The following is a 26928-nucleotide window of genomic DNA, read 5'->3' as shown; positions in this document are numbered from 1 at the left end:
CTTCTATGATGCTGTTGAATTCTCATTAGTATTTTCTTGAGCACTTTTGCATCTGTATTGATCAGGAATAGTGGTATGTTTTCTTCTGCTGCTTTGTCTATCTTTGGTATCAGTAATACTGGCCTCACAGCATGAGTTTGGAGGTATTCTTTTTTTTCCTCAGTATTTTGGAAGATGATGAGCAGGATTGATATTGATTCTGCAAATGTTTGGTACAAGTCACCCATGAAGCCATCTGTTCTTGTACTTTCTTGTCAAGTTTTTGGTCACTGATTCATCTTCTATTTCATTTATTTCTGTTCTAACCTTTAGTATTTCTTTCCTTCTCCTAGCTTTGGGTTTAGGCTATTCTTCTCTTTCTAATAATTTAAGACACAAAGTTAGAATTGTGGTTTGAGAGCTTTTCCTTTTTCTTTTACTTGAGAGAGGCTCTTGTCACTTGCTGAGTTAGTCTCAAACTCCTGGGTTCAAGCAGTCTCCTGGCCTCAGCCTTCCAAGTAGGTGGGATTATAGAACAGTGTCACTATGCCTGGCTGCTGCTGCTGCTTTTGGTGGGGTGGGGAGGGGGTGGCTGGGGTGGGGAATGGAGTCTAGCTGTGTCTCCCAGGCTGGAGTGTAGTGGTACAATCTTGGCTCACTGCAACCTCCTCCTCATGGGTTCAAATGATTCTCCTGCCTCAACCTCCCAAGTAGCTGAGATTACAGGTGCTTGCCACCACGCCTGGCTAATTTTATGTTTTTAGTAGAGATGGGGTTTCCCTATGTTAGCCAGGCTGGTCTTAAACTCTTGACATCAGGTTATCTGCCTGTCTCGGCCTTCCAGAGTGCTGGGATTACAGATGTGAGCCACTGCCTCCAACCAGCTTTTTTTTTTTTTAATGTAAGCGTATACAGCTATAAATTTCCCACATAGCACTACTTTTGCTGCATCCCATAAGATTTGATACTTTGTTCTGTCTCAAAATACTTTACAATTTTCCTTATTATTTTTCTTTGATCCATAGTTTTGTAGTGTGTTGTTGAGTTCCCATAGATTTGTGAATATTCCAGTTTTCCTTCTACTATTACGATTTCGGTCCTTTAAAATGTATTAAATCTTGCTTTCAGGCTTAATGATCTTTCCTAGAAAACATTCCACATGTACGTTGAAGAGTGTGTATTCTGCTGCTGGGTGAACTCATCTGTGTATGTCTGGTAGGTCCAATTCGTCTGTAGTATCATTCAAGCTCTCTGTTTCCTTCTTGATCTTCTGTCTGGGTGTTGTATCCATTATTGAAAGTCAGTTATTAAGCCAGGCACAGAGGCTCATGCCTGTAATCCCGGCACTTTAGGAGGCCAAGGTGGGTGGATCACTTGAGGTCAGGAGTTCAAGATCAGCCTGGCCAACGTGGTGAATCCCTGTCTGTACTAAAAATATCTGGGCATGGTGGCATACACCTGTAATCCCAGCTACTCTGAGGCTGAGGCATGGGAATCACTTGAATTCAGGAGGTTGCAGCTATACTCCAGCCTAGGAAACAAAGATTCTGTCTGGAAAAAAAAAAAGTGAGGTGTTGAAATTTTCTACAATTTTCATAGAACTGTCTGTTTCTCCTTTCATTCTGTCAGTGTTTGTGTCATATATTTAGGAGCTCTGAGGTGCGTTGCATGTACCTTTATAACTGTTGCATCTTTTTGTTGAATGGACTGTTACTATCTCTTACAACAGCTTTTGACCTCAAGTCTATTTAGTCTGAGATTAATCTAGCTCCTCTCCCTTTCTTCAGTTACCATTTCCATAGAGTATCTTTTTTCATCCTATGTGTAAGTCTCTTATTGTCTTTAGATTGTGGAAATAATTTGCATTTTTAAAGATTATCATCTGATGAAACTCAATAGCCTGGTGGGTGACTGTGCCATGAAGCCCACAGCCAGGGACTAAGGTGAGCAGTTGTTCTGGGAGGAATCCAGCACACCATTTACGGGGCCTCCCAATGCCACTCTGTGGATTGTTTTCTGCATGGCTTATGGTTTGTTTTCTCTCTCATTTCCTTCCTTCTGCCTGCCTTTGTGTTTGATTTTTTGGTGTGACACACTTAGAATGCCTTCTCACTTCCTTTTGTGTACATTCTGTAGTTATTTTCTTTGTAATTACCATGAGGATTATATAAAACATGCTGAAGTGATAGCAATTAATTTTAAACTAGTAAGTTCAATCACATACAAATACTCTACTCCTTGACAGCTCTGCCCCATCCTATGTTGTTGATGTTACAAAGTATATCTATATTTTAGAGAGAGGGTCTCACTCTGTCACCCAGGCTGGAGTGCAGTGGCACTGTCATAGCTCATTGTAACCTGAAGCCCCTGGACTGAAGCGATGCTCCATAGCTGAGACTATAAGTGCATGCCACCATGCCTAATTTTTTAAAATAAATTACATATTTAACATAGGCTTATGGTTACACATCTCTTTTAACTCCAATACAATAATTAAAACCAGAGATGTGAATCAAATTCCAATAATACAGGTCTTTATATGTGGCTTCAGATGTCCACCTAGCATCTTTTTTTTTTTTTTTTTTTTTTTTTTGAGACGGAGTTTCGCTCTTGTTACCCAGGCTGGAGTGCAATGGCGCGATCTCGGCTCACTGCAACCTCCGCCTCCTGGGTTCAGGCAATTCTCCTGCCTCAGCCTCCTGAGTAGCTGGGATTACAGGCACGCGCCACCATGCCCAGCTAATTTTTTGTATTTTTAGTAGAGACAGGGTTTCACCATGTTGACCAGGATGGTCTCGATCTCTCGACCTCGTGATCCACCTGCCTCGGCCTCCCAAAGTGCTGGGATTACAGGCTTGAGCCACCGCGCCCGGCCTACCTAGCATCTTTTTGTCTTGCCTTGAAGGACTCCCTTTAGCATTTCTTGCAGGACAGGTCCCAATGTAATGAACTATCTCAGCTTTTCTTTATCTGAGAATGTCTTAATTTCTCTGGCCAGGTGCTAAGGTGGAAGGATCACATGAGGTCAGGAGTTCAAGACCAGCCTGGCCAACATGGTGAAACCCCATCTCTACTAAAAATACAAAAACATGGTGGTTGACACCTGTAATCGCAACTACTTGGAAGGCTGCGCCACTGTACTTCAGCCTGGAGGACAGAGCAAGACTCTGTCTCAAAAATTTAATAAAAAGTGTCTTTTTATTCTTAATATTCTTTTTTTCTTATGAGAGTTCATAAGATGCCTTTATTTTGTAACTTACAGCCACCTTTAAATTTGTCCTTCAAACGTTAACTGTAATTGGTGACTGCTTTTCTTAAATACTTCACTGGTGTCCAAGAGAGGGGAAGAATTTAGCCCTTGATTTAAAATAAATAAACCCGGCCAGACATGGTCGCTCACACCTGTAATCCCATCACTTTGGGAGGCCAAGGCAGACGGATCATGAGGTCCAACGTTTGAGACCATCCTGGCCAACATGGTGCAACCCCATCTCCTCTAAAAACACAAAAAAATTAGCGGGGTGTGGTGGCACATGCCTGAAACCCCAGCTCCTCCAGAGGCTGAGGCAGGAGAATTGATGGAACCTGGGAGAAGGTTGCAGTGAGCTGAGGTTGCTCCACTGCACTTCGGCCTGGGTGACAGAGCAAGACCCTGTCTTAAATAAATAAATAAACAAACCCTAAGAGGAAGACAGAGGACCTTAAATGCAGATAATACTCCATTGTTACCCGGTGGCTGTAAGTCTGAGTTGCCTGTCGTCCCAGATGTTCTGTTAATCACTGTAGTAGCTGACAGTTTTGTATTTACATGGTCAGAACAATGAGTGCTTCTGCTTGATTCCAGATTCTCCAACCTTCCCGTGGAGCCACACCACCTCCTGTCTTGGCACTTCATGAGTCCAATGCTGCTTCCCGAGAGGATCTGGCTGGTAGGCCGTGACCTTGATTTCTGCCTCTAAGCCTCACTTTTTTCTCATCAGCCACCACCTTTTTGGCACTAGAACAATGCTTTTTATAGTATACTCATCAGTGGTTGCTGAAATCACAACCTGGCCGTTTGGATGTTCAACTAATGCTTTCTGCTGTGAAGTCCCTGAACTCAGCAGCCTATGCCAGAACTCACTGGAGCTCAGGTGTGTCGCACTACCTTGTTTCTCTATGGCTGGGAGTGAAAACAGTGTTCATGCATTTGTTTCCCATTTGTTACTTTGGAGGTTTTGTTTTGTGAGACAAGGTCTCACTCTGTCATGCAGCCAGGAGTACAGTCATGGCTCACTGCAGCCTTGACCTCCCGGGTTCAAGCCATCTTGCCTCAGCCTCCCAAAGTGCTAGGAATACAGGCATGAACCACTGCACCTGGCCTACTTTTAGCTTTGAGTTCTTTACGTATTCTAGAGATGAGTCTCTGGAGATCAGTCCTTGGTCTGATGGGTGGTTTGTAAACATTTTTTCCCAATCTGTAGCTTATCTTTCCATCCTCCTAACTGAGTCTTTCAGAGAGCAAAAATGTGGTCTCCCTTGCAGATACTCTGCCCCTGTAGCAGGAAAACAGACACAGACAGTACATAAATGAACATGTGGATGTGAGTAAGTGTCCATTTGTGGTAAAGCGGTCTCTAGACAGATCGGTGCTGAGAGGTTATTTCATTCAGTAATAGTTGAGCTGGATAGAAACTCTAACCTCATGCTTCCTTTCTCTTACTCCACTGTCTTTCGTTGCTGCTGGTGGGAAAGCAATTGTCAACATGTTCTTCCTTCATTCCACCCTCCTCAGTAGCTTTTAGCACCTGTTCTTTGTCTTTTCTGCAATTGTGTTTGGATGGGTCTAGGTATGGATGGATTTATTTTCTTGGGGATTGTGCCTCCTGACTCTAAAAGGGTCCTGGGTCCTTTCTCTGTTTTCATTCTGGAACTTTTCTTGAGACAGACTCTCATTCTGTCACCAGCCTGGAGTGCAGTGGCAAGATCGTGGCTCACTGCCACCTCCACCTTCTAGGTTCTCCTGCCTCAGCCTCCCAAGTAGCTGGGATTAAAGGCACACACCACCACTCCTGGCTAATTTTTGTATTTTTAGTAGAGATGGGTTTTCACCATGTTGGCCAGGCTGTTCTCAAACTCCTGACCTTAGGTGCTCCACTCACCTTGGCCTCCCAAATGCTGGGATTACAGGGATGAGCCACCACAGCCGACCTGGAATTTCTTTGAGACAGGTTGGATCCTCTCATTTCATCCTCCCTTTGTCATGTTTTCCAATTGATTAAGTTTTAAATGTCTGTGAATGGCAGCCACTCATTCTGGCATCTGTAGCTCTTGGAAGTCCACTCCTCTTGTTGATACTGACCTCTATGCCTTTTAATGGGGCTTTGGCTATAGCAATCATATGCAGCACTGGCTAAAGAATCTCAAGGTAGCTAGTGTTAGAACTGAATTAGAGGTCCACCCTGGTAGTGGGGACAAACCTTCACACATTTGCTCACAGAAGTCATCTTCTGTGTTGATGATGATTTTTGCAGTATGACAGCAGAGGGAAAACAGGGGCTGAGCAGTTTCTCTAAACAGGAGTGGACATTCAAATCCCTAGTGAGGCTGGGCACGGTGGCTTAAGCCTGTCATCCCAGCACTTGGGGATGCCAAGGCAGGTGGATCACCAGAGGTCAGGAATTCATGACCAGCCTGGCCAACATGGAAAAACACCATCTCTGTAAAAAAATACCTGACTCTATTTTTGGGAGGCTGAGGCAGGAGTATTGCTTGAACCTGGGAGGTGGAATTTGAAATGAGGCAAAATTGTGCCACTACACTCCAGCCTGGACAGTTCATAAATGAGAGAGATCATTGACTCACAGTTCTGCAGGCGGTACAAGCACAGCTCCAGCATCTGCTTGGCTTCTGGTGAGGCCCCGGGAAGCTTACGATCATGGCAGAAACAGGGGAGAGTGCAAAGAGAGAGAGGAGGTATCAGGCTCTTTATAAACAAACTGCTCTCAGGTGAACTCATAGAGCAAGAACTCCCGCTTCACCAAACGCAGGATGCTAAGCCATCCATGAGGGATGTGCCCCCTCTAACAAATGTGGTATTTGGAGGGGGCACACATCCGAGCTGTGTCAGGCTATAAATGTTTTGTTTTGACTCTTAGCTCCTTGAATGACAATTATTTGTCCTCCGTGACAAGAGAGAGAGACAGGTTTTCCCTCCAGCTGGAAGGCAGATGCCAGACAGGGGGCAGAGTGCCAGCCGGCTGGGGCGGCCTACTACACTGTGGAGGAGGGGCCAGGGACACGAAGCTGCGGGCACACAGGTGGATGTAGGCAGCCGCCAGAGTGCTGGCAGGCTGGAGCTCCCGGGTGCCACAGGGGTCCTGCACACACAGGCTAAGGAATGGTGCAGGCTCCACCTGAAATCAGGGCCACCCAGTCACTGTCTCTAGCCTAGGCCTCTCCTCCATGCCACTCCCCAGGGTAGATTGGGGAAAGGACTTTCTGTGCCCCAGGGCCCAGGCTCACACTCACCACCCAGAAGCAGTTTCCCAAGCTGGAGTAGGGGTCCTGGAAGAAGGCCGGGCAGGTGGGGCTCTGTCCTGGGCAGGCCTGCTGATGGCCCTACAGTCACCATCCACCTGGCAGGACAGACACAAGACTCGGGCCTCCCGCTGGACCATGTGGCTTCTCCACATACATCGGCCTCAGCAGGAGACTCCCCGCAACCCTAGGCCTGCAAAGACCTCTGCAGAGCCAGCAGGCCACCTGCCTCTCCTGGGACTCTGCAGTTTTTTTTTTTTCCCACAAATCTGAATCTTTATTGTTCTGAAATAAATGTTATAAACATAACTCAAAATAAAAACTTCAGTATTCAGTCTAAGAAGAGGTGTGGCTCAATGCCCATCATATGTAACAAGAAAAACCTCCTTTAAAAAAAGGAAAAAAGTACTATGAGAAGTCTTTCATATGAATGAAAATGCACCTGTTGGATTTTTCTCCCCCTCATCACATTAGCTTGTATACACGTGGGAATCAAAAGGTTTGCATTTTCTTCACAATAGTTCTTGCTATGATGTTTGACGAACTTTTTGCCACTCAACAAATTCAGCAAGAACAACAGGCCAAGCACCATCTTCATCATAGTTACTAAGATCGGCATGGACTGTTCTGCTGAATTCTAACACATTGTACCACTGATCTTTGTTCATAACACGATACTTTGATTGCTCCAGGTCCTGGTAAAATACTGAAAACAGTGGCCATGTCCTCCCAAGCAGAAGAGCTAACATAGATTTAGCAGTATCAATATCAAGGCTTCTCTGATCTTTATCCCTTGCAACATCAAAGGCCTATCTGTAGACATTCTTAAATGACGAAATGTCATTCAACTGTGAGCGCAAAAAGTCAACTTCGTTTTGTAATTTTTCTGTGCAGTCACACGGTAATGAAGTCATTCCCTTTAACCATTCTTCCTTGGTAAAAAAAAATCCCATGCTTTCAGCCTCCAATTTCCACGCTAAAACTAACATCATAATATTTTCAGGTTCAACACCAATGTCTTCACAAAATTTTTCCATTCCTTCTGGCCCTACAACTTCATCAGGACCTGCATATTCACCTGCTCACCTGCCAGGCCCGGCTGAGCTCCTCCAGGCTGCGGGCCACAGAGCCGTCCAGCAACATCAGATCATTGCCTGCTTCATTGTCGCTGGTGCCCAGAAGGCCAGCGGAAATGCCTGTGGGGACGAGGGACGCTGAGGAGCTTCTGAGAGCCCGTGATCCTCCCCCAGGGGACCTGCACGAGAGACAAGCCTGAGGCACACGGAGGATTGGTAGAATCCCTCCACCCCGGACTCCCAGAGCCCAGGGCTCTGGCTCCAAACTCTCATCAGAAGAGGGAGAGAAAGTAGGGACTGACAACAGTGTGTCCCCCTATCCCCTCTCCACGTCCTCAGCTCGAGTGGCCGGAATCCAGGCCTGCCCTTTGTGTTCTTGGCAGAGGGACCACAGAAAGGCCAACTCCACCTTGGAGCCACATATTCCAGGGATGGGGGCAGAAAGGCCTCGGTGCCTTCATCTCAACCACAGTGGCTGCCTACAGCCCCGGGGACCTGTCGCACTGGAAGCTGAAAATGGTGCATCCCGAAGAGGCTTTTGGTGGTGGGGCCAACCCTGCTGGGGCCCGGACTCACTGTGGTGCCAGAGGCCTAGAGTCAGGCTGCAGAGGCTGGTGGGCACGTCACAGGAGATGGAGACCCCGTCCTCACTGGCCAGCTCAGTCCTGGGGACGTCTCTCCTTTTCATGGCAGGAGGCAGCTGGAGGTCTGGACAGCTCTCCCTTGGCGGGGAGGAGTTGTACAGCCTGTAGGCCTGTGGACCAGAGGGGGTGGTCAGGAGGGCTGACTCACAGCCAGGGGACAAGGTTGAAACGGTCATCTCCCCAGGCAACCTGCCCCAGGCACATGTCTCTGGGGGAAGCTCGGGCCTCTCCTCCTCACCTGCAGGCTTGGGTAGAAGGTGAAGGTCAGGTGGTTCAGCTCCACAATCAGGGCCGTGAGCCCTGAGCCTGTCCGACTCAGCATCAAGGAGAATGTGTTGTGAGCAAAGTGTTGGGCCAGCAGGATGCTGCCACACTCGGTGCTGAGGTCCCATGCCCGGCTGTCAAAAGTCACCACATGCTGGGCCCAGGTCACCAGGGCATGGTCTAGGGAGAAGCAGCCCCAAAGGCAGGGTGAGTGGAGCCAGCTCCACCCCCCACAGTGGGAGCCCAGTGCCTGCTTGGCATCCCAATGCTTAGGGCGTCGGCTTAGCCTGCCCTGAGGCCAGGAGTCCCAGCAATCCCTCTCCTGCTTCAGGATGACATGAGCTGAAGGGCTATGGCCCAATTCAGCCCTAACAAGGAATGGAGTCCCTAGACCCGCTACAAAATAGCTAAGTAACAAAGCCTGGCTCAGAGGTCACATAGTCATACTTCTGTTTACGTCAGCTGTCCAGTGCAGGCACAGCCGTGGACACAGCAGGCAGACTGGCAGCTGCAGGGTTTCATTTAAGGATGATAAAAATGTTTTAAAATCGATTGTGGTGAGGCATGCACAACTCTGAATAAACTAGAAGCCACTGAAAAGTTCACACATTGGCCGGGCACGGTGGTGCTAAGCCATCCCAGCACTTTGCGGGGCTGAGGCAGGAGGATCACTTGAACCCAGGGGGTCAAGGGTACAGGGAGCCGAGATCGCATCACTGCACTCCAACCATGACAACAGAGTGAGATCTAGTCTCAGAAAAAAAAAAAAAAAATCATACAAGTCATCCATTTAATCTCAAGGAAGCTACTGGAGGGGGGAAAATACTGACTTAAATTTAAGTGGATGGCCAATGGCTCCCTCAGACATGACAACAGTGTGCTGCAGACCTGCCCTGTTCCGGGTAGGGAAGAGATAGCCTGTGAAAGGAGTAGGTCTGACCAGTCCAGCCAGCGCTGCCCCTGAGCTGTGCCTTGGGGCTGCTCATGTGCCCGTGGCGGAAAAGCACCATCCATCATGCACAGCCAGACACCTGACGGCCAGGGCCAGCATCCCAAGGGAGGCACTACCAGCCCCGTGGTCAGCTGTCAGAACTGAGGGGCACCGGGCGCGGTGGCTCACGCCTGTAATCCCAGCACTTTGGGAGGCCAAGGCGGGTGGATCACAAGGTCAGGAGATCAAGACCATCCTAGTCAACATGGTGAAACCCCGCCTCTACTAAAAATACAAAAAACTAGCTGGGCATGGTGGCGCGTGCCTATAATCCCAGCTACTCAGGAGGCTGAGGCAGGAGAATTGCCTGAACCCAGGAGGCGGAGGTTGCGGTGAGCCGAGATCGTGCCATTGCACTCCAGCCTGGGTAACAAGAGCGAAACTCCGTCTCAAAAAAAAAAAAAAAAAAAAAAACAAACTGAGGGGCAAAGAGAAGCCCATGATCACACACACAACTTGAAAAACAGGCTGTTTTCTACAAGATCAGCGTGCTGCTTAGACCTGACTACACCCACGCTTCTAGGGAGCCGTAGGCCTTCATGTGAGTCCCACACAGATAAACCTCTCCTTGCCAAGCCTGGGTACAGTGGCTCCCCCATGGACATGAGTGACTCCCTCATGCATTAAGAACCGTACATGCCCCTAACCCATGTGAGTGAGCCACGTGGTTACCTGCATTTCACAGTAGAGGAAGACGAGTCCACACGCAAGCTCCCCAGGAGCCCAGAGCAGGTCATCCCAGCATCGCCCTTGGCTGCATTGCTGGGCCAGGCCTTATAATCTGGAGAAGAGCAGGATATGCTGCCTCAGCCCTAGTCCCGTAGGACCTTGGGAAGTCCAGTAAGCTCTGGGCCTGGCACTGTGATGCCACGAGCCTCTGCAGGCTTCCCTGTGCCCCCACAACACCTGCCCCTGCATGGCCCTACTGCTGTGCCCATGGGACAGGGGGCTCCCAGAGAGGAGGGTGGCACAGCCTGGGGCAGGATTCACACTCCCAGGGACCCTGCAGCAGGCGGCATCTGAGCTGGTAGAACTCAGCCAGCACCGTTACCCTGGACAGCTCTCAGAGTGGCCGCAGCAGCTTCTACTCCACCAGGTAGCTGGTCACCCGGGCCATGCCCAGGGGCTCATCCCCCCGAGGCAGCAGTGGCAACGTTGCCACCACTGAATCATTCCTAGAGGGAACACACAGGACAAATCACTGTGCCTGGCCGAGGCTTGCAGAGGGGTAGCTCACAGATCCGCACGAAGAGCTCTGCCATGGAGAGCATTGGGGTGCCTCTCGGGGAGGGGTTGTCCTTGTTCTAGGAAATCCCATAATGAGGTAGAGGAGGACAGGCCAGCATGACAGCGAAGGCTGGGGGTGAGGCCGGGACAGAAACAAGCTGCCCTATTTTGAGGACACAGATGTCTGATGTCATGTCTGATCTGCCCCCTGGGTCTTGGGCAGAACAGGGCCTGTGTGTGGGGATGCCAAGGACAGGAGCTGGAAGGTATAGGAAACTGTTTTTTTGGGTTTTTTTTTGAGACAGAGTTTCGCTCTTGTTACCTAGGCTGGAGTGCAATGGCACGATCTCGGCTCACCGCAACCTCCGCCTCCTGGGTTCAAGCAATTCTCCTGCCTCAGCCTCCTGAGTAGCTGGGATTACAGGCATGCGCCACCACGCCCAGCTAGTTTTTTGTATTTTTAGTAGAGACGAGGTTTCACCACGTTGACCAGGATGGTCTCGATCTCTCGACCTCGTGATCCACCCGCCTCGGCCTCCCAAAGTGCTGGGATTACAGGCTTGAGCCACCGCGCCCGGCCTAACTGTTTTGTTTTTCGAGACAGAATCTCATTTTGTTTCCCAAGCTCGGGTATAGTGGTACGATCTGGACTCCCTGCAACCTCTGCCTCCTGGGTTTAAGTGATTCTCCTGTATCAGCTTCCAGAGTAGCTGGAACTACATGCACTCACTGCCATGCCTGGCTAATTCAGATCTCACAGGCTTGAACCTACTCTACATATCGAGAAACCTTCAGTCCTCCCCTCAACTGTAGACATTTCCTGAGATCACACCACTGAGAAGAGTGAGACTCCATCTCAAAAAAAAAAAAAAAGATGATTACAAAACAAAAGCAGGGAAATGTGACAGAGCAGAATGGCCTGCTTAAGAGGCGACTGAGGCTCTCTGCAGGGAGCAGTGCACACCCTGCTGAAGATTTCTTGTGCTTCGTGTCTGTCTCTGAGTAAAACAGCTCCCTGAAGGCAGGGGTCAGCCTGGCCCACTGTGGTCCTCTGCAGCAGCTCCTAAAATCCTGCCTGCACTGGGACCATGCTCACGAGGTTTCTGTGGAGTGAGGAAGAAATCCCAGCTTCCTCTCCTGTGAAGTGGGGAGTGAAGAAGCCTTTGTATAGGGCTGTCAGAGTAGTCAGTGAGTCAGAGCGCGTCGAAGCATTCAGCATTGTGCCTGATATGTGGCAAAAATGTCAGATGCGCAACTCCCAACCCTGAATTACCTGGTTATGAGGTCATACAGGTCCAGCAGGGCTTTGCAGAGCCTCTTCAGTGCCCGTGAGAATGTGGCCTCAGCCCAGGACAGCATCTGGTGGGCCACCTGGAGAGGGAGGGGACAGTGAGAGCTGTCTCAGTCGTCCCCAATTGTCAGCCACGCCCCATCCTTGCTCTCTCCAGTTCCAGGGTGTCTTTCACAGCCCCCAGGGCTGTCCTGCTGGGTCTGGGAGCCCGGTTGCCTGGCATCCCGGGCACCCAGGCCTGTAGCCACCACACGGCCTCCTCTGCCCACTCCCACCACACCTCCTTCAGGGGCCTCAGCATCACTTCCAGGAAGGCGTTCTTCAGTGTGGCCAGGGGCCCTGCAATGGGCAGCCGCCACCCACCATGAGGCCTCTGGGCAGCTCAGAGGCCCAGCCCAGGACTTGAGGAGATAGGGCCTGTTCCTGGGATTAAGATGGTTGGGAGGAGTGGGGGAAAAGGAATAGAGCAGAAAGCACTGAAGATTGCAGGCAGGTTGTTACAGCAGAACCGAGCCACCTCTGCGTGGTCTGCTCATAAATTGTCTGGGAACTTTGATTGGGGGATGGTTCCCACCAATCCTAAAAGTGATATGAGGCTCTCTGCACCTGAACTGTTTGTACAAATGTGGTTTATGCCAGACCCCTGCTCGCCTCCTAGGAGTCTGACAGTGTGCTCTGAGTCAAGCAGCACCTGCCAATTAGGCAGTCCCACTAAACACCCTGGGTGACATAGTGCTGGGACAGCCAAGTGCATCCCATGTGAAGGTGCAGGGACTGGGAGAGGACACTGGGTGCTGGCCCTGGTTCCCCCTGGACTCCGCCATGGCCCCCTTCCCTGTGCCAACACTCCTGCCTCCTCTCACTGTAGTCAATGACAGCTGCGAACAGCACAGTGTGCCGAGTCATGGAGCACTCTTTCAAATTCACTGCCCTGTGGGTGGCCATGGGACTTTGGCACAGCAGAGAGGCTACAGAGGTGACATTCAATAGCCAGTCAGAGGGACACCCACCCTGGCATTAGCAAGGTCTTAACCCTGGATGGTGGAGAGGCCAGAAGTTCCTAGTCCTGCCAGGAGGGCAGTTGGGGCAGCCGCTGTGAGTGTTTAACCACCACACGGCCACAGAGAGCTCATCGTGGAACCAGAAAGAGACCCTGTGGCAGTGAGCGTCACAGAAACAAGGTTATACACTCAAAAGAAAGCAGGCAGAAGACTGAAGAAACTGAGGCAGCAGGCATAAGGGATATTAGCTTGGAGACCTTGTAAGAATAAGACAGAAGCCCATGATAAAAAGAAGATTGGGTCAGGCACAGTGGCTCACATTTATAATCCAAGCACTTTGGGAGACTGAGGCCAGTGGATCACAAGGTCAAGAGATCAAGACCGTCCTGGCCAAAATGGTGAAACCCTATCTCTACTAAAAATACAAAAATGAGCCAGGCATTGTGGTGCATGCCTGTAGTCCCAGCTACTTGGGAGGCTGAGAAAGGAGAATTACTTTAACACGGGAGGCAGATGTTGCAGTGAGCCGAGATCATGCCACTGTGCTCCAGCCTGGTGACACAGCGAGACTCCATCTAAAAAAAAATAAGCCACCACCATTTGCAGAACTGGATGTGAAAAGGAAAAAAGTTAAATGCATGCTGTAGAACTACCACCTGTTCAGCTACTGAGCACATCATCATTCCTAACTCAGCAAAAGAATCCCTACTCCAGGAAAAACTAAGAGAACTGCTGTTTCCAAAATGCATTTTTACGGTTGGAAATCTGTGTTTCCCAAGCCCTCCTTCCAGTCCTTGGCACTGTGACAAGCATTTCTTACCACTGGGGATGTGGGGCTGGAGATGCAAAAGGGAAAGTCACCAAGGCTGAGTTTCAGCTGTCTGCATTCTTGCAGCCAGGGCCAGAGGGCCATGAAGGATTCCCCAGCTCCCACCATCTACGCTGGACTCACAGGGCACGGCTCTGCTGCAGTGGCCGGGCTTACCTCCATGAAGTGATTGCTCAGGGTGGGTCCCGAGTCATTCTTGAAGGTCTGGCTGACACGGAGATACCTCTTGTTGCTGCTCTCGTCCCAGTGCTTCCCATAGCTCGCCTCCGGTTCAAGCAATTCTCCTGCCTCAGCCTCTGGAGAAGCCAGGATTACAGGCACCCGCCACTAAGCCTGGCTCATTTTGTATTTTTAGTAGAGATAGGGTTTCACCATGTTGGCCAGGCTGGTCTTGAACTCCTGACCTCGTGATTCGCCTGCCTCAGCCTCCCAAAGTGCTGAAATTACAAGTGTGAGCCACTGCACCTGGCCTTGTTTTTTTTAAACTTATTATTAGTTTATTTTACAGGTAAGATCTAACTCTGTTGCCCAGGCTGGAGTACAGTGGCACCATCTTGGCTCATTGCAACCTCTGCCTCCTGGGCTGAAGCAACCCTGGATGAATAGACATAAGACTGAGGCTGAAGTGCCAGCCCTGGATCCATTCCTATATGGCTATGCTATTGGGAGCAAGTTCGTCTCTTTGGGGATGAGCTCAGGGTACTCGGATCATCACTTGCCAGACTCTGGTGCTCTCTCTGGACATCCCACCTGGCCTGGGCACCCATCTTGTGGCTGAAGGCCAGCATCTGTGTGCAGTGGAGCTCACGGCCCAGCTCCAGCCTGTAGGCACTGTCTGAGCGGCTCTCTGTCTGCAGCCTCTGGCCAGTGCTGCACTGGTGCGCTGGCTGCTTTGCCTGAGCTGTGAGGATCGATCAAGGGACCCCTGCCCTCCTCTTCCAGGCAGCCCTCCAACAGGGCTCCAAGAGGAGGAGGGCCCAGCCCAGCCTGGCCTCAGCCATGTCCTCCCAGCTCTGTGCTCTGCTTCACCTGTCACTCCATTAGAACCTGTCCATGGGGAGGTCTTAAGAGATGGATGACTGTTCCCTCAACAGACACACCTTTTTTTAAAAAGAAAAAATGAGCAGGTACTAAGTCTTACTCAGAGCCCACAGAATGACTAATGGAAAATCCTGTGGTGACAGCATGTCTTAGCTCACAGAGCCACAGCTGCAGGAAACAGGGCAGGCCCTGCCACCTCCACCTGCCCTGCAACCAGGCATGAGGTGCCTTACCCAGGAGGCTGTACTGGATCCTCAAGGAGTTGGTGCAGAGCTGGCCCCAGTGCTGCAGCAGGCCAAGGGCACGCAGCCCCGCCAGCCCTGGCATAAACAACTCGGCACCCAGGGTGGCCATCCACCGTCCATCATCCTCCTTCCTTTCCAGCAGTGCTGCAGGGACAGAGAGCAGGCAGGTGAAAGGGTCAGTCCCCAGAAACCCAGGCAAAGAGGGGACTCAGGATACCCCAGGGGCCTTGGGGTTAGGGGGCTCCTTGAAGAGTCAACACCTGTGCCCTGCACAACAGCCCACAGACAGGCCTGATCATGGCTCACTGCAGCCTTGACCTCCCAGGCTCAATCAATCCTCCCACCTCAGCCTCCCAAGTAGCTGGTACTACAGGCATGTGCCACCACATTGGCGCGTGTGTGTGTGTGTGTGTGTTTGTAGAAACAGGGGTCTCACTATGTTGTCCAGGCTGGTCTTGAACTCCTGGGCTCAAGCAATTCTCTTGCCTTGGCTTCCCAAAGTTCTGGGATTATAGGCATCGGACACTGTGCTTGGCCCAAGAATAAAGTAGAATGAGGCTGGGCACAGTGGCTCATGCCTGTAATCCCAGCACTTTGGGAGGCCAAGGCAGGCAGATTTCCTGAGGTCAGGAGTTCGAGACCAGCCTGGCCAACATAGTAAAACCGCGTCTCTACAAAAATACAAAAAAATAAATAAATAACCAGGTATGGTGGTGGGGACCTGTAATCCCAGCTACTTGGGAGGCTGAGGCAGGAGAATCGCTTGAACCCAGGAGACAGAGGCTGTGGTGAGCCAAGATTGCACCATTGCATCCAGTTCCAGCAACACTGTGAGACTCTGTCTCAAAAAAATAATAAATAAAGTAGAATGAAACAAATAGGACAGATGACAAAAGAATTAACCACACATCATGGGTTGTTGGGTAAATTTCACCTTCTGAAGCTTCTGCTTCTGCAACACTGAAGGTCATCCAGAACACACAGGTGGAAATAGGCCAGTTATTAAGACTCCAAAGCACCCACATGAGGTGGTCACCAGCCACCACTCCAAGTGCCCCCAGCCCCAGCTCCTGTTCTTACCTTGGAATCTTTCAGAACCTATAAGCGGCACATCCAGGCGCCATCACCCCAGCTCTGGCACAGGGCCAGCACCTGCTCAGCCTGTGTGTGTGTGTGTGTGTGTGTGTGCGTGTGTGTGTGTGTTTTAAATGCCCCGTGTATTTTAGGTCAAAATGTTACATGTGTTTCTTATCATGGGTGAGAATAGAAACAGCCCAAAATCTGCTATTTTAAGGTTTGTGGGGACAGTTGGAGGCTTTGGGAGGTTCTGGGAGCTCACACTGAGCCTGCGTCTGTCCTTAGATGGGATGTTGATATTGAGAGGCTGGGGTGATGAGGACCATCAGGAGGCATTTGGCCCACACCCTAGCCTGGCCACGGAGGAGACGGGGCACAGAGGTCTTGTCTCCTACCTGTCATGTGGGCCTGGTCACTCAGCAGATGGCTCAGCGATGCAGAGAGGCCAGCTTGTTGCCCACCTGCCACGTGAGGTTCCCTGTGAAGATGATAGGGCTGCCCTCATCACCAGTTTCATCTCCAGCTGCACCTGGAACCGCTCGGCCTTGCCGACCATTGGCGGCTGCAAGGTCACTCTTGCCCTGAAAAGGCCTTGATATCACCTGGAATGACAGAATTGGCCAGACAGCCCAGCCATGATCACACAAGCTGGGACTAGAGAGAGCGCAGGAGACAGCCCAGCTAATGGCTTTCTATGCCAATCCTTCCCCAGTTTTCGATTTTTCTTGAGATGGAGTCTCACTCTGTCACCCAGGCTGGTGGAGTGCAGTGGCAGGGTCCTGGTTCACTGCAGGCTTCGCCTCCCGGGTTCAAATGAGTCTCCTGCCTCAGCCTTCCAAGTAGCTGGGATGACAGACACACACCACAGTGCCCAGGTAATTTTTCTATTTTTAGTAAAGACAGGGTTTTGCCATGTTGTTGAGGCTGGTCTCAAACTCCTGAGCCCAAGTGATCTGCCCACCTTGGCCTCCCAAAGTGCTCAGATTACAGGTGTGAACCACTATGCCCAGCCCTTTCCCGATTTTTTAAACTCCGGATTTCTCAAAATTAGAAACCTGTGTTATAAACTCAGACGTAAACACAAAGGACTCCTCTCCTTGACAACCCCCTTGTTGGATCCATCAGGAACTCAGTCGACCATCGCTATGGAATATGACTAGAGTCAACCCCACCTGCCACCTCCGCTGCACACCAGCCCCAGCCCTGGTCATCAAGCCTGTCTCACTGCAAAATCCTCAGGTCTCCTGGCTCCCATCCCGCCGCTGGCAACTGAGCTCCACGTGGTGACCAGACATGTCCAATGATGGCACACTAGCATTTCTTACAATCCAAAGTCCTCGAGGCCCGTGAAGCCACAACTGTGTTGGTCACTGGTGCAGACACTGGCAGGTGGGCCACGGGGACAGCTCACTATACTCCAAGGCCCCACATGGGAGATCCTCTAGAAAAGCCATGAGCAACTACAAATACCATGTTTGATGGCCCCGCCGACCTGCAGACACACCCCACACAACCCTCTGATAGCCACTAGCTAGTCAATTCACCCAAAAGATGTCAAAACAATACTCGCTATTACCAGACCGTCACTACTTTATGCTGTTTCCCTGATCCCCACCGACGTGTACAGATGTGTGTGTACGAATGTGTATGTTATCTGTGTACAGATGTATCTGTACATGGATGTCTGTAGATATGTATGTATACAAGTATATAGAAATACACAGATATGTGTATACGAGTGTGTGGATATGGATGTGTGTGTACAGTGATGTGTACCTGGATGTGTCTATATGTAGACGTGTAGGAATGTGTGTATACAGACGTGTGTGCAGATGTGTGTAAAGACGTGTATATATATGGATGTGTGTATATGAATGTATGTGTACAAATATGTCTACATGTGGATGTAGATGCTCGCAGCCCTTCCTGCTGACAGGCACGTCCTAGCGCCGGCTTCCTCCAGTGTGTATCAGAGGCTGCGCGGTGGTGTCAGAGCTTCCTCAGGGTGCGTGTGAACAGGGTGAGCACAGAATTTCTCTCCCAAACTACAACACTTTGCAGTTAAAGAGAACACTAGTCACAAATGTGTCAGGTCAGCAGGCGTAAACTGGGGCTCTCCAGGCAACCCAGGACCCAACCCGCACAAACTGGGGTAGGGGGTGCCAAACAGAACACTTCCCACACCAACCTTAAATCCCACAAACTTTAAGGTTGAACCCAAGCCTTGAACCCCTGGGCCCAGGGATTCAAGGTTGAACCCAAGCTCCAGCACTTTGTATTCATGAGTTCATCTGCCTCAGTTTCCTCATCTTATATGGGGTTACAAAGAAGACTTGAAGAAGGAACCTCCTGTCTGCTGGAACAAGCTCCAGAAAGTTACAGAGCGCAGGCTGTTACTATAATTTTGATATGTCTGGGGCAGATGGAACTAGAATTTCTCCAAAGGCAAATAAACATTTCCAGGCTTCAGACAGCTCTACAGGGAGCGGCAGGAAGGTCTGAGGGGAGGTACAGGCAATCTGTGCTTGCACATTTAGCAAATAAGACATTCAAGGGCCCCTGAGAGTTCTGGAAATGAGGCAGACGTCTCAGCCGTCAGACAGGTGAGGCTTTAGGAGGAAGACAGCTCTCCCCTGGGCCTTCTCCCCACCCAGGCTGACAGCACAGGTGGAAGTGGAGAGAGTATTTATGCAGCAAGACATCCAGGCTTCAAGTGCTCCACACCAGCCCTCTGAGAAGACACTGGAAACTGAGGCAGAATCGGGAGATCCACTGCTGAACGTGCCCAGTGGTCATGCCTGGCGGGATCAAGTCTAAAGCTGCTATTTGTACCTGGCTGGAGTGCAGTGGTGCGATCTCGACTCACTGCAACCTCCACCTTCCAGATTCAAGCAATTCGCCCGCCTCCGCCTCCTGAGAAGCTGGGCCTACAGGCGTGCACCACTGCACCCAGGTTAAGTTTTGTATTTTTGGTAGAGACAGAGTTTCACCTTCTTGGCCAGCCTGGTCCCAAATTCCTGACTTCATGTGATCCTCCCGGTCACCTCCCAACATTTGTATACTTTTTGAAGTCACTGATCTGCTTAAAAAGGGGATAGAAGTTTTAAATCTTCTCCCCAGGATGGAGGAGACAGAAACAAAACTTCAACATAATGACAAGGACTTCAAGTGACTAAGTTCTATCCAGGTGCCCTTGGGTAAGAACCCTTGAAAAGCACCTACTAAGATGAAAATGAGCCTAGACAACATAGTAAGACCCATCTCCACAAAAAAAGAAAAACCATGGAAGAGCCTGGTGGCACTTAGCCCCAGCTACTTGGGAGGCTGAGGCAAGAGGATCGCTTGGGCCCAGGGGTTCAAGGCTGTAGTGATTTAGGATCATGCCACTGCACAGAAGACCTTGTACAAGCAAGAGGAAAGTCGGGGAGAGAGAAAAGCTGGGGCAAGAGAGGCGGGAAAGGGAAGAAAAGAGGCAGAAGAGTAAAAAAGGGGCAATAGAGGGAGGGAGAGAAAGGAAAGAAAAGAAAAAGGAAGAAAAAAAAAGAAATGAGAAAAACATATAAACCTTGTGGCCAGGGAATCCCACCGCTAAGAATTTACACTGCAGAGAGAATGGTGTTCACCACAGAATGATTATGAGAGAGGAAACCTGGGAGAAACTCAGGAGCACTTCGTTACTGACCAAGCTGAAAACATTCCATTCCACGGACTATCACACGGTCATTCGCGCTACACGGAGACACTGATTTTTTTTTAGGTGGATACATTAACTCCACGTGCTGATTGTGTGCATAGATCATCTCGGAAAGGAATCACCAAAAAAAAAAGCTAACAGCGGTTGGCTCTGAGGAGGGGTGGGAGAGCAGCTTTAAGGCTGCACCAGCACCAACCGGTAGAACTTTTTGCAAGGAGGACCATGTTTCCGGGCCATCTTCAGCTGTGGAGCACCTGAAATGTGGCCCTGGCAGCCGAAGAACCGAATCTTTCATTTTATTTAATGTTAATTTATTTAGATTTTTTTTTTTTTGAGATGGAGTCCAGCTCTGTTGCCCAGGCTGAAGTGAAGTTGCGTGATCTTGGCTCACCGCAACCTCTGTACCCCAGGTTCGAGCAGTTCTCCTGCCTCAGCTTCCCAAGTAGATGGGGTTACAGGGGCTCACCACCACATCTGGCTACTTTTTGTGTTTTGAGTAGAGATGGGGTTTCACCATGTTGGTCAGGCTGCTCTCAAACTCCTGACCTCAGGTGAGCCACCTGACTCGGCCTCCCAAAGTGCTAGGATTACAGGCATGAGCCACCATATCCAGCCTCACTTAGATTTCAATAAACACATATGCCACTGGCTGCCATATGGGAGACTCAGTTCTATACTCTCATAGTTTTTGAACTTTGAATCATTTAAATGCATTGCCTTTTTTTAGTTGTAGAACTTAATAGGATAGTATTTACATTGTATTAATCTAAATAATATCTACCATAGAATTTAAATTGTACCAGCGACTGCTGATATATAAAAAGATTGCCAAGGTCTGTGTGTGTGTGTGTATGTATGTATTTTTTTTTGAGTCAGAGTCTCGCTCTGCCACCACATCTGGAATGTGGTAGTATGAACTTGGCTCACTGCAACCTCCGCCTTCAGGGTTCAAGTGCTTCTCCTGCCTAAGCTTCCTGAGTCACTGGGATTACAGGCAAGCACCACCACGTCCTGCTTATTTTGGTATTTTTAGTAGAGAAGGCGTCATGTTGGCCAGGCTGGTCTTGAACTCCTGACCTCAAGTGATACACCTGCCTTGGCCTCCCAAAGTGCTGAGGATTACAGGCATGAGCCAGCATGCCCAGCTGCAAAGGTGTATTTTTGAGTAAAAAGAACAATGTACAAACAAAAAATAGGGAACAGCTGGGGGTGGTGGCGCATTCCTGTAATTCTAGCACTTCAGGAGGCTGAGGTGGGAAGATCGCTGGATCCCAGGAGGTCGAGGCTGCAGTGAGCCATGTTTGCACCACTGCCCTCCAGCCTGAGTAATGGAGCAAGACCCTGCCTCTAGAAAAATTAGAATAATTAAAAAACCAAAACCTAAGCATGATGATTGGGTTTTCATGCTATTTTATGTTATGTGCCTTCCTCAAAACTTGTTACGGTATCATCACATCACCAATCTGATGCAAAAAAGAAAAAATAAAACCCAGAAACTCAAACTAAAAATATTTGCAAATCTATAGCGTTTTGCATTGTCCCGTGTCTCCCCGAAAGACACTGAAGCCCTACGCCGCAGGGTCTTTGGATGTGACCTTATTTGGAAATAGGCTCTTCACACTTGATCAAGCTAAGCTGAGGTAATGAGGGTGAATCCTAATCCCGTGTGCCTGGTGTCCTTATAAAAAGGGATACGTGGACAAAAAGACACCTACCAAGGGAAGACGATGTCAAGACAGAGACAGAAGACCACCTACAAGCCAAGGAACTCTGGAGGCTCTGAAAATCCAGCAGCGAGACCTGGGACAGACCCTCCCTCACAGCCTTCACAGGAAAAACAAACAATAAAAAATCCCTTGATTTCAGACTCCTGGCCTCCAGAACTGTGAGAATAAATCTCTGTGGTTGAAGCCACACAGTTTAGGGTACTTTGTTAAGGCAGCGCTGGGAAATGAATGCAGATTTCTTGGGGCATGCGTCAACACTTCTGAAGGAAATTTGGGATGTGGCATGCTTGAACTTAACATTCACACCTCTCTCTACTCTGAATTCTTTTTTGAGCGACAGGGTCTCACCGTCACCCAGGCTGGAGTGCAGTAGCACAAGCATGACTCACTGCAGCCTCCATCTCCTGGGCTCTTGCCTCAGCCTCCCTGAGTAGCTGAGACTACAGGCACATGCCACTATGCCTAATTTTTAAAAAATGTTTTGTAGAGATGGGGTCTTGCTATGTTGCCCAGGTTTACCTGGAACTCCTAGCCTTAAGTGATCTTTCCACCCTGGCCTCCCAAAGTTCTGGGTTGAAGCAATTCTTTTGCCTCAGCCTCTTGAGTGGCTCAGCTTATAGGATCCTACCACCACAGCCAGCTAATTTTTGTGTTTTTATTACAGTCGGGGTTTCACCAGTAGGCCAGGCTGGTCTCAAACTCCTGACTTCAGGTGATCCGCCCACTTCAGCCTCCCAAAATGCTACGATCATAGCTCACTGCAACCTCTGCTCCTGGGTTTAAGCAATTCTGCCTCAGCCTCCCAAGTAGCTGGGATTACAGATTCCTGCCACCATGTCAGGCCAGTTTTTGTACCTTTAGTAGAGATGGTGTTTCACCATGTTGGACAGGCTGGTCTTGAACTCCCGACCTCAGGTGATCCGCCTGCCTCAGCCTCCCAAAGTGCTAGGATAACAGGCATGAGCCAACGTGCCCGGCCTACTTCTATTATTATTACATTGTAATATATAATGAAATACTTTAAAAACTCACCGTAATGTAGAATCAGTGGGAGCCCTGAGCTTGTTTTCCTGAAACTAGATGGTCCCTTCTGGGGGTGATGGGAGACAGTGACAGATCAACAGGCATTGGACTCTCATAAGAAGCACTCAGTCCAGCTCCCTCGCATGTGCTGTTTACAGTAGGGTTTGCGCTCCTATGAGACTAACACCACCACTGATCTGACAGGAGGTGGAGTGCAGGTGGTGATGCCAGTAATAAGGAGTGGCTGTGAACACAGATTAAGCCTCCCTCACCTGCCCGCTGCTCACCTGCTATACTGCCTGCCCAGTTCCTAACAGGTGAGCCGAGCGCGATGGCTCACGCCTGTAATCCCAGCACTTTGGGAGACTGAGGCAGGTGGATCAGCTGAGGTCAGGAGTTCGAGACCAACCTGACCAATATAGAGACACCCTATCTCTACCAGAAATACAAAAATTAGCCTGGCGTGGTGGCTCATACCTGTAATCCCAGCTACTTGGGAGTCTGAGGCAGGAAAGTCGCTTGAATCTGGGAGACAGAGGTTGCAGAGCCAAGATCACACCATTGCATTCCAGCCTGGGCAACAAGGGCAAAACTCCGTGTCAAAAAAAAAAAAAAAAAAAAAAAAAAAAAAAAAAAAAAAAAAAGCCGGGTGCAATGGCTCACACTTGTAATCCCAGCACTTTGGGAGAATGAGGAGGGCGAATCACCTGTACTAAGGAGTTTGGGACCAGCCTGGCCAACATGGTGAAACCCTGTCTCTACTAAAAATACAAAAATTAGCCAGGTGTGGTGGTGCATGCCTGTAATTCCAGCTACTCAGGAGGCTGAGGCAGGAGAATTGCTTGAACCTCAGAGGTGGAGGTGACATTAACCTGAGATCGCACCACTGCACAGAGTGAGACTCTGTCTCAAAAAAAAAAAAAAAAAAAAAAAAAAAAAAAAAATGACAAAAAGAAAACAAAAAAAGGCTACAGACTGGTACTGATCTGTGGCCAGGAGGGTTGGGGACCCCAACTGTAGACAATATATAATGATCAAATCAGGCTAACTGAGACAGTCATCACCTCAAATATTTATCTTTTGTTTTGGAAACATGAAAATCCTTCTCTTCTAGCTATCTTGAAATATTCAAATTCTCATTCAGTGTAATTTCCCTTATGCACTATTGACTACTTTCATTCATTCTTTTTTAAAATTATTTTTATTTATTTCTGAGACAGTCTCTTTCTGCCAGGCTACAGTACAGTGACATGATCTCGACTCACCGGAACCTCCACCACCTGCGTGCAGGCAATTCTCCTGCCTCAGCCTCCTGAGTAGCTGGGATTACAGGTATGCACCACCATTTCTGGCTAACTTTTTTATTTTTAGTAGAGATGGGGTTTCACCATGTTGTCCAGGCAGGTCTCGAATTCCTGACCTCAAGCAATCCGCCCACGTCAGCCTCCCAAAGTGCTGGGATTACTGGCATGAGCCACAGCACCCAGCCATTTATTCATTCTTACATTCATTCATTCTATGAATAACTACTGCCTGGTTATCATATACCCGGCAGGGTTCCAGGCTCTGGGGAAACAGCAATGAGCAAAACAAAGTTGCTGCTCTCTTAATGGATCCATCATTCTAATGAGGGGGAAAGAGACAAGCGATCCATAAACAAGCCATTAACACAGACAGCACATCAGGTGGAGAGCGCTATGAAGAATAAATACTAAAGCAGGTACAGCCAGGTGCAGTGGCTCACACCTGTAATCCCAGCACTTTGGGAGGCTGAGGTGGCTAGATCCCTTGAGGTTAGGAGTTCTAGATCAGCCTGGCCAGCATGGTGAAATGTCATCTCTACTAAAAGTTAAAAAACAAACAAACAAACAAACAAACAAAAACAACAACAAGAAAAAAAACGACCCATCACTGCACTCCAGCCTGGGGAACAGAGCAAGACTCTGTCTTCAAAAATAAAAAAGTAAAGAGAAATCAGGTGCAGGTGTAGAGTGCATTAGCACGAGCAGGGGTGCTGTGGTGGTGGTGAAAGTGGTCAGGAAAGGCCTCTCTGTCAAGGTGATAGACATGAGGGCTGAGCCTGGGGACTCCTGGGGAGAGCAGCATGGGAGGGCTCTAGGTGTTGGTCCCATTTGTGGTCCTTTAGTTTTGTTTTGTTTTTGAGACAAAGTCTTGCTCTGTCACCCAGGCTGGAGTGAAGTGGCACAGTCTCGGCTCACTGTGATCACCACCCAGGTTCAAGCCACCTCAGCCTCCCAAAGAGCTGGGATGACAGGTGTGAGTCACTGCACCTGGCCTCTGCATCAACATGTTTAAATTCTTCTGAAAGCTGTGCTTTGGTAAGAGTGTGCTGACAGCCATCAGAAATAAATGACAGAATGGCAGGACAAGGATCACGTCAGTGACAGGGTGGCTGTGGACATCTGCTGGCCAGCAGCAGGAAAGCCACTCAGACCCTAGATTCTACCTCTGCAGCCTGCCTGCACATGAATCCTCCTCCCCACATCACTAGAAGCCTGGAACTCTCAAACAGCAGACCTCATCAGCCACTGCCACCTTCACCAGAATCATGTGATTCATTCGTTCACGCAGAAGACAGCAGGAACCCCGAGAGAACAGGATCTAGAATGTGTGGGTTTTGATGGACAGGGTGGTAGGATCTGGGAGGCTCCACCTACCTCACCTCCTGACCCCCACACTCCTTCCCGAGCCCTGCTCGGCATAGAGACTAGAGTGACATCACCAGAAATGTAGACGCTTGGAAGGACACCAGCGACACGGAGAAGAGGAGACCAGGTCCACTAGGCTCCCAGCTCCTGGCCTCGGATGCCCGGGACTCTGTCCAGAAAGGGTCCCTCCCAGCCATGGAACTTGATGGTCCTCGAGTTCCTGAGGATGGAGCTGGTGAGCCAGGCCCACAAATCCTTCTTCCTCATTTGCTCTCCTGGGATTGGAGGAAAGAGAGAGATGAAGACACGGCTGGTCCAGAATTCTCCCCTGCACCCTGACAATCACCCTGCGGCAAATCCCACTGATCTCGCCAACTGCATCCCAAAGCCGTCTGCCTCTCCACATCTCTGACCCTCAGTCCTGATCCATCCACCATCATCCTGTGCCTGGACTCCTGCAGGAGCTGACCCGGGACCATGGCCCCAGGGAGGCAGCTTCTGATGCCCAGAGAACAGAGGCCGCCCCTGAGCCCACCTAGGTATGGTGCCATCAAGAAGGCTACCTCGAGGTGGGTAATGCCTGAGTTACATCTTTTTTTCTTTCTTTCACATTTTTGGTGGAGTTGAGGGGGGGGGTCTCACTATGTTGCCCAGGTTGGCCTCAAGCTCTTGGGCTCAAGTGATCCTCTGCCCCTGGCCTCCTAAAGTGCTGGGATTACAGCCTGAGCTACACGTTAAATGACCAGGAGGTGGGTGCTGGGCAGGCAGAGGATGAGGGGATGGAGCCAGGAAGAGGGAGGGGAGCCTTTGGGACAGGGAGCAGCAAAAACCCAGGCACAGGGAGCAGCATGACTCGGAAGACACTCAGTGTGGCCAGTGGAGTGCGTGGGCAGGGTCACTTGGCACTCCAGGGTCAGGCAGGAGTTCAGGGTCTCCTGTGCTTCACTGGGGGAGGGGGGCATCTCCAGGAAAGCAGCTGCCTGGAGAAGGTTTTTTGTTATTTTTTGAGTTGGAGTCTTGCTCCGTTACTAGGCTGGAGTGCAGCGGCGCGATCTCAGCTCACTGTAACCTCTGCCTCCCGTGTTCAAGTGATTCTCCTGCCTGAGATTCTAGAGTAGCTGGGATTAGAGGTGCCTGCCACCCTGTTCAGCTAATCTTTGTTTTTTTTTTAAATAGAGATAGCATTTTGCCATGTTGACCAGTCTGGTTTGGAACTCCTGAAACTCAGGCGATCCACCTGCCTCAACCTCCCAAAGTGCTGGGATTACAGGCGTGAGTCACTGTGCCCGGAGGAGGCCATGCAGGAGGCTGGAGAAACAGTCCAAGCGACAGATGGACATTGGGACAGCTGGGCCTAGAGAGGAAATAAGTTCCTTCCCTCCCTCCCACTCTCCTGCCTTTCTTTCTGCCCTCTTTTTTCCCTCCCTCCTCCCTCTCTTCCTTCCCTCCCTCATTCCTTCTCTTCCTCTTTCAACTCTTTTCTTCTCTCCATCTATCCTCCTTTCCTTTCCCTCCCTCCTTTTCACTCCTCCCCTCCCTCCTTCCTTTCGTAGTTCTCAAACACTGATCCAGCACCGTCTGCATGCCGAGCACTAACTAGATACCGAGTCTGCCGCAGGGAGTGGCCCGTG

The 26928-nt window shown here is 49.8% G+C and overlaps 2 protein-coding genes and 2 pseudogenes across 3 annotated transcripts; 1 reads left to right on the top strand and 3 right to left on the bottom strand.

Annotated features, from left to right (window-relative positions):
* LOC141581742 (uncharacterized) lies at window positions 1-9468 on the bottom strand. The gene is made up of 7 exons (XM_074388001.1): window positions 9371-9468; window positions 8457-8850; window positions 8151-8328; window positions 7585-7694; window positions 6490-6596; window positions 5824-5887; window positions 1-4514 (listed from the first exon to the last, which is right to left on the bottom strand). Exons 1-7 carry the CDS (start codon window positions 9466-9468, stop codon window positions 4473-4475), a joined length of 993 nt encoding a protein of 330 aa, XP_074244102.1. The 3' UTR covers window positions 1-4472.
* LOC104651941 (DCN1-like protein 5 pseudogene) lies at window positions 6747-7588 on the bottom strand (annotated as a pseudogene).
* LOC141581834 (uncharacterized) lies at window positions 8575-26680 on the bottom strand. 2 transcript variants are annotated; one of them, XM_074388471.1, is made up of 6 exons: window positions 16580-26680; window positions 15096-15251; window positions 13978-14117; window positions 11974-12071; window positions 10146-10254; window positions 8575-8662 (listed from the first exon to the last, which is right to left on the bottom strand). In XM_074388471.1, exons 1-5 carry the CDS (start codon window positions 16584-16586, stop codon window positions 10248-10250), a joined length of 408 nt encoding a protein of 135 aa, XP_074244572.1. In that variant the 5' UTR covers window positions 16587-26680; the 3' UTR covers window positions 8575-8662; window positions 10146-10247. The 2 variants fall into 2 exon arrangements, with proteins under 2 accessions (XP_074244572.1, XP_074244573.1); XM_074388472.1 differs by lacking the exons at window positions 8575-8662; window positions 10146-10254 and having other exon boundaries at window positions 11565-12071; window positions 13489-14117.
* Window positions 21250-21347, top strand: LOC141581953 (small nucleolar RNA U13; annotated as a pseudogene).
* Window positions 26681-26928: the final 248 nt, after the last annotated feature.

This window comes from Saimiri boliviensis, chromosome 17 (genome assembly GCF_048565385.1).
Source record: "Saimiri boliviensis isolate mSaiBol1 chromosome 17, mSaiBol1.pri, whole genome shotgun sequence".
Lineage (NCBI taxonomy): Eukaryota > Metazoa > Chordata > Mammalia > Primates > Cebidae > Saimiri > Saimiri boliviensis.
The sequence above is the reverse complement of the archived record's forward strand: the minus strand, read 5'-3'. Positions and strand labels throughout refer to the sequence as shown.

Coding starts and splice junctions, on each gene's coding strand:
- LOC141581742 (XM_074388001.1), bottom strand. CDS start 9,468: ATGAGCAGCCCCAAGGCACAGCTCAGGGGCAGCGCTGGCTGGACTGGT. Junction 8,851..9,370: donor CCCTACCCGGAACAGGGCAG/GTCTGCAGCACA, acceptor ATTCCTTGTTAG/GGCTGAATTGGGCCATAGCC. Junction 5,888..6,489: donor TGGGAAACTGCTTCTGGGTG/GTGAGTGTGAGC, acceptor CATGATCGTAAG/CTTCCCGGGGCCTCACCAGA.
- LOC141581834 (XM_074388471.1), bottom strand. Junction 14,118..15,095: donor GATCCAGTACAGCCTCCTGG/GTAAGGCACCTC, acceptor TGGCTTCTCCAG/AGGCTGAGGCAGGAGAATTG. Junction 12,072..13,977: donor TGAGCAATCACTTCATGGAG/GTAAGCCCGGCC, acceptor CTCCCTCTCCAG/GTGGCCCACCAGATGCTGTC.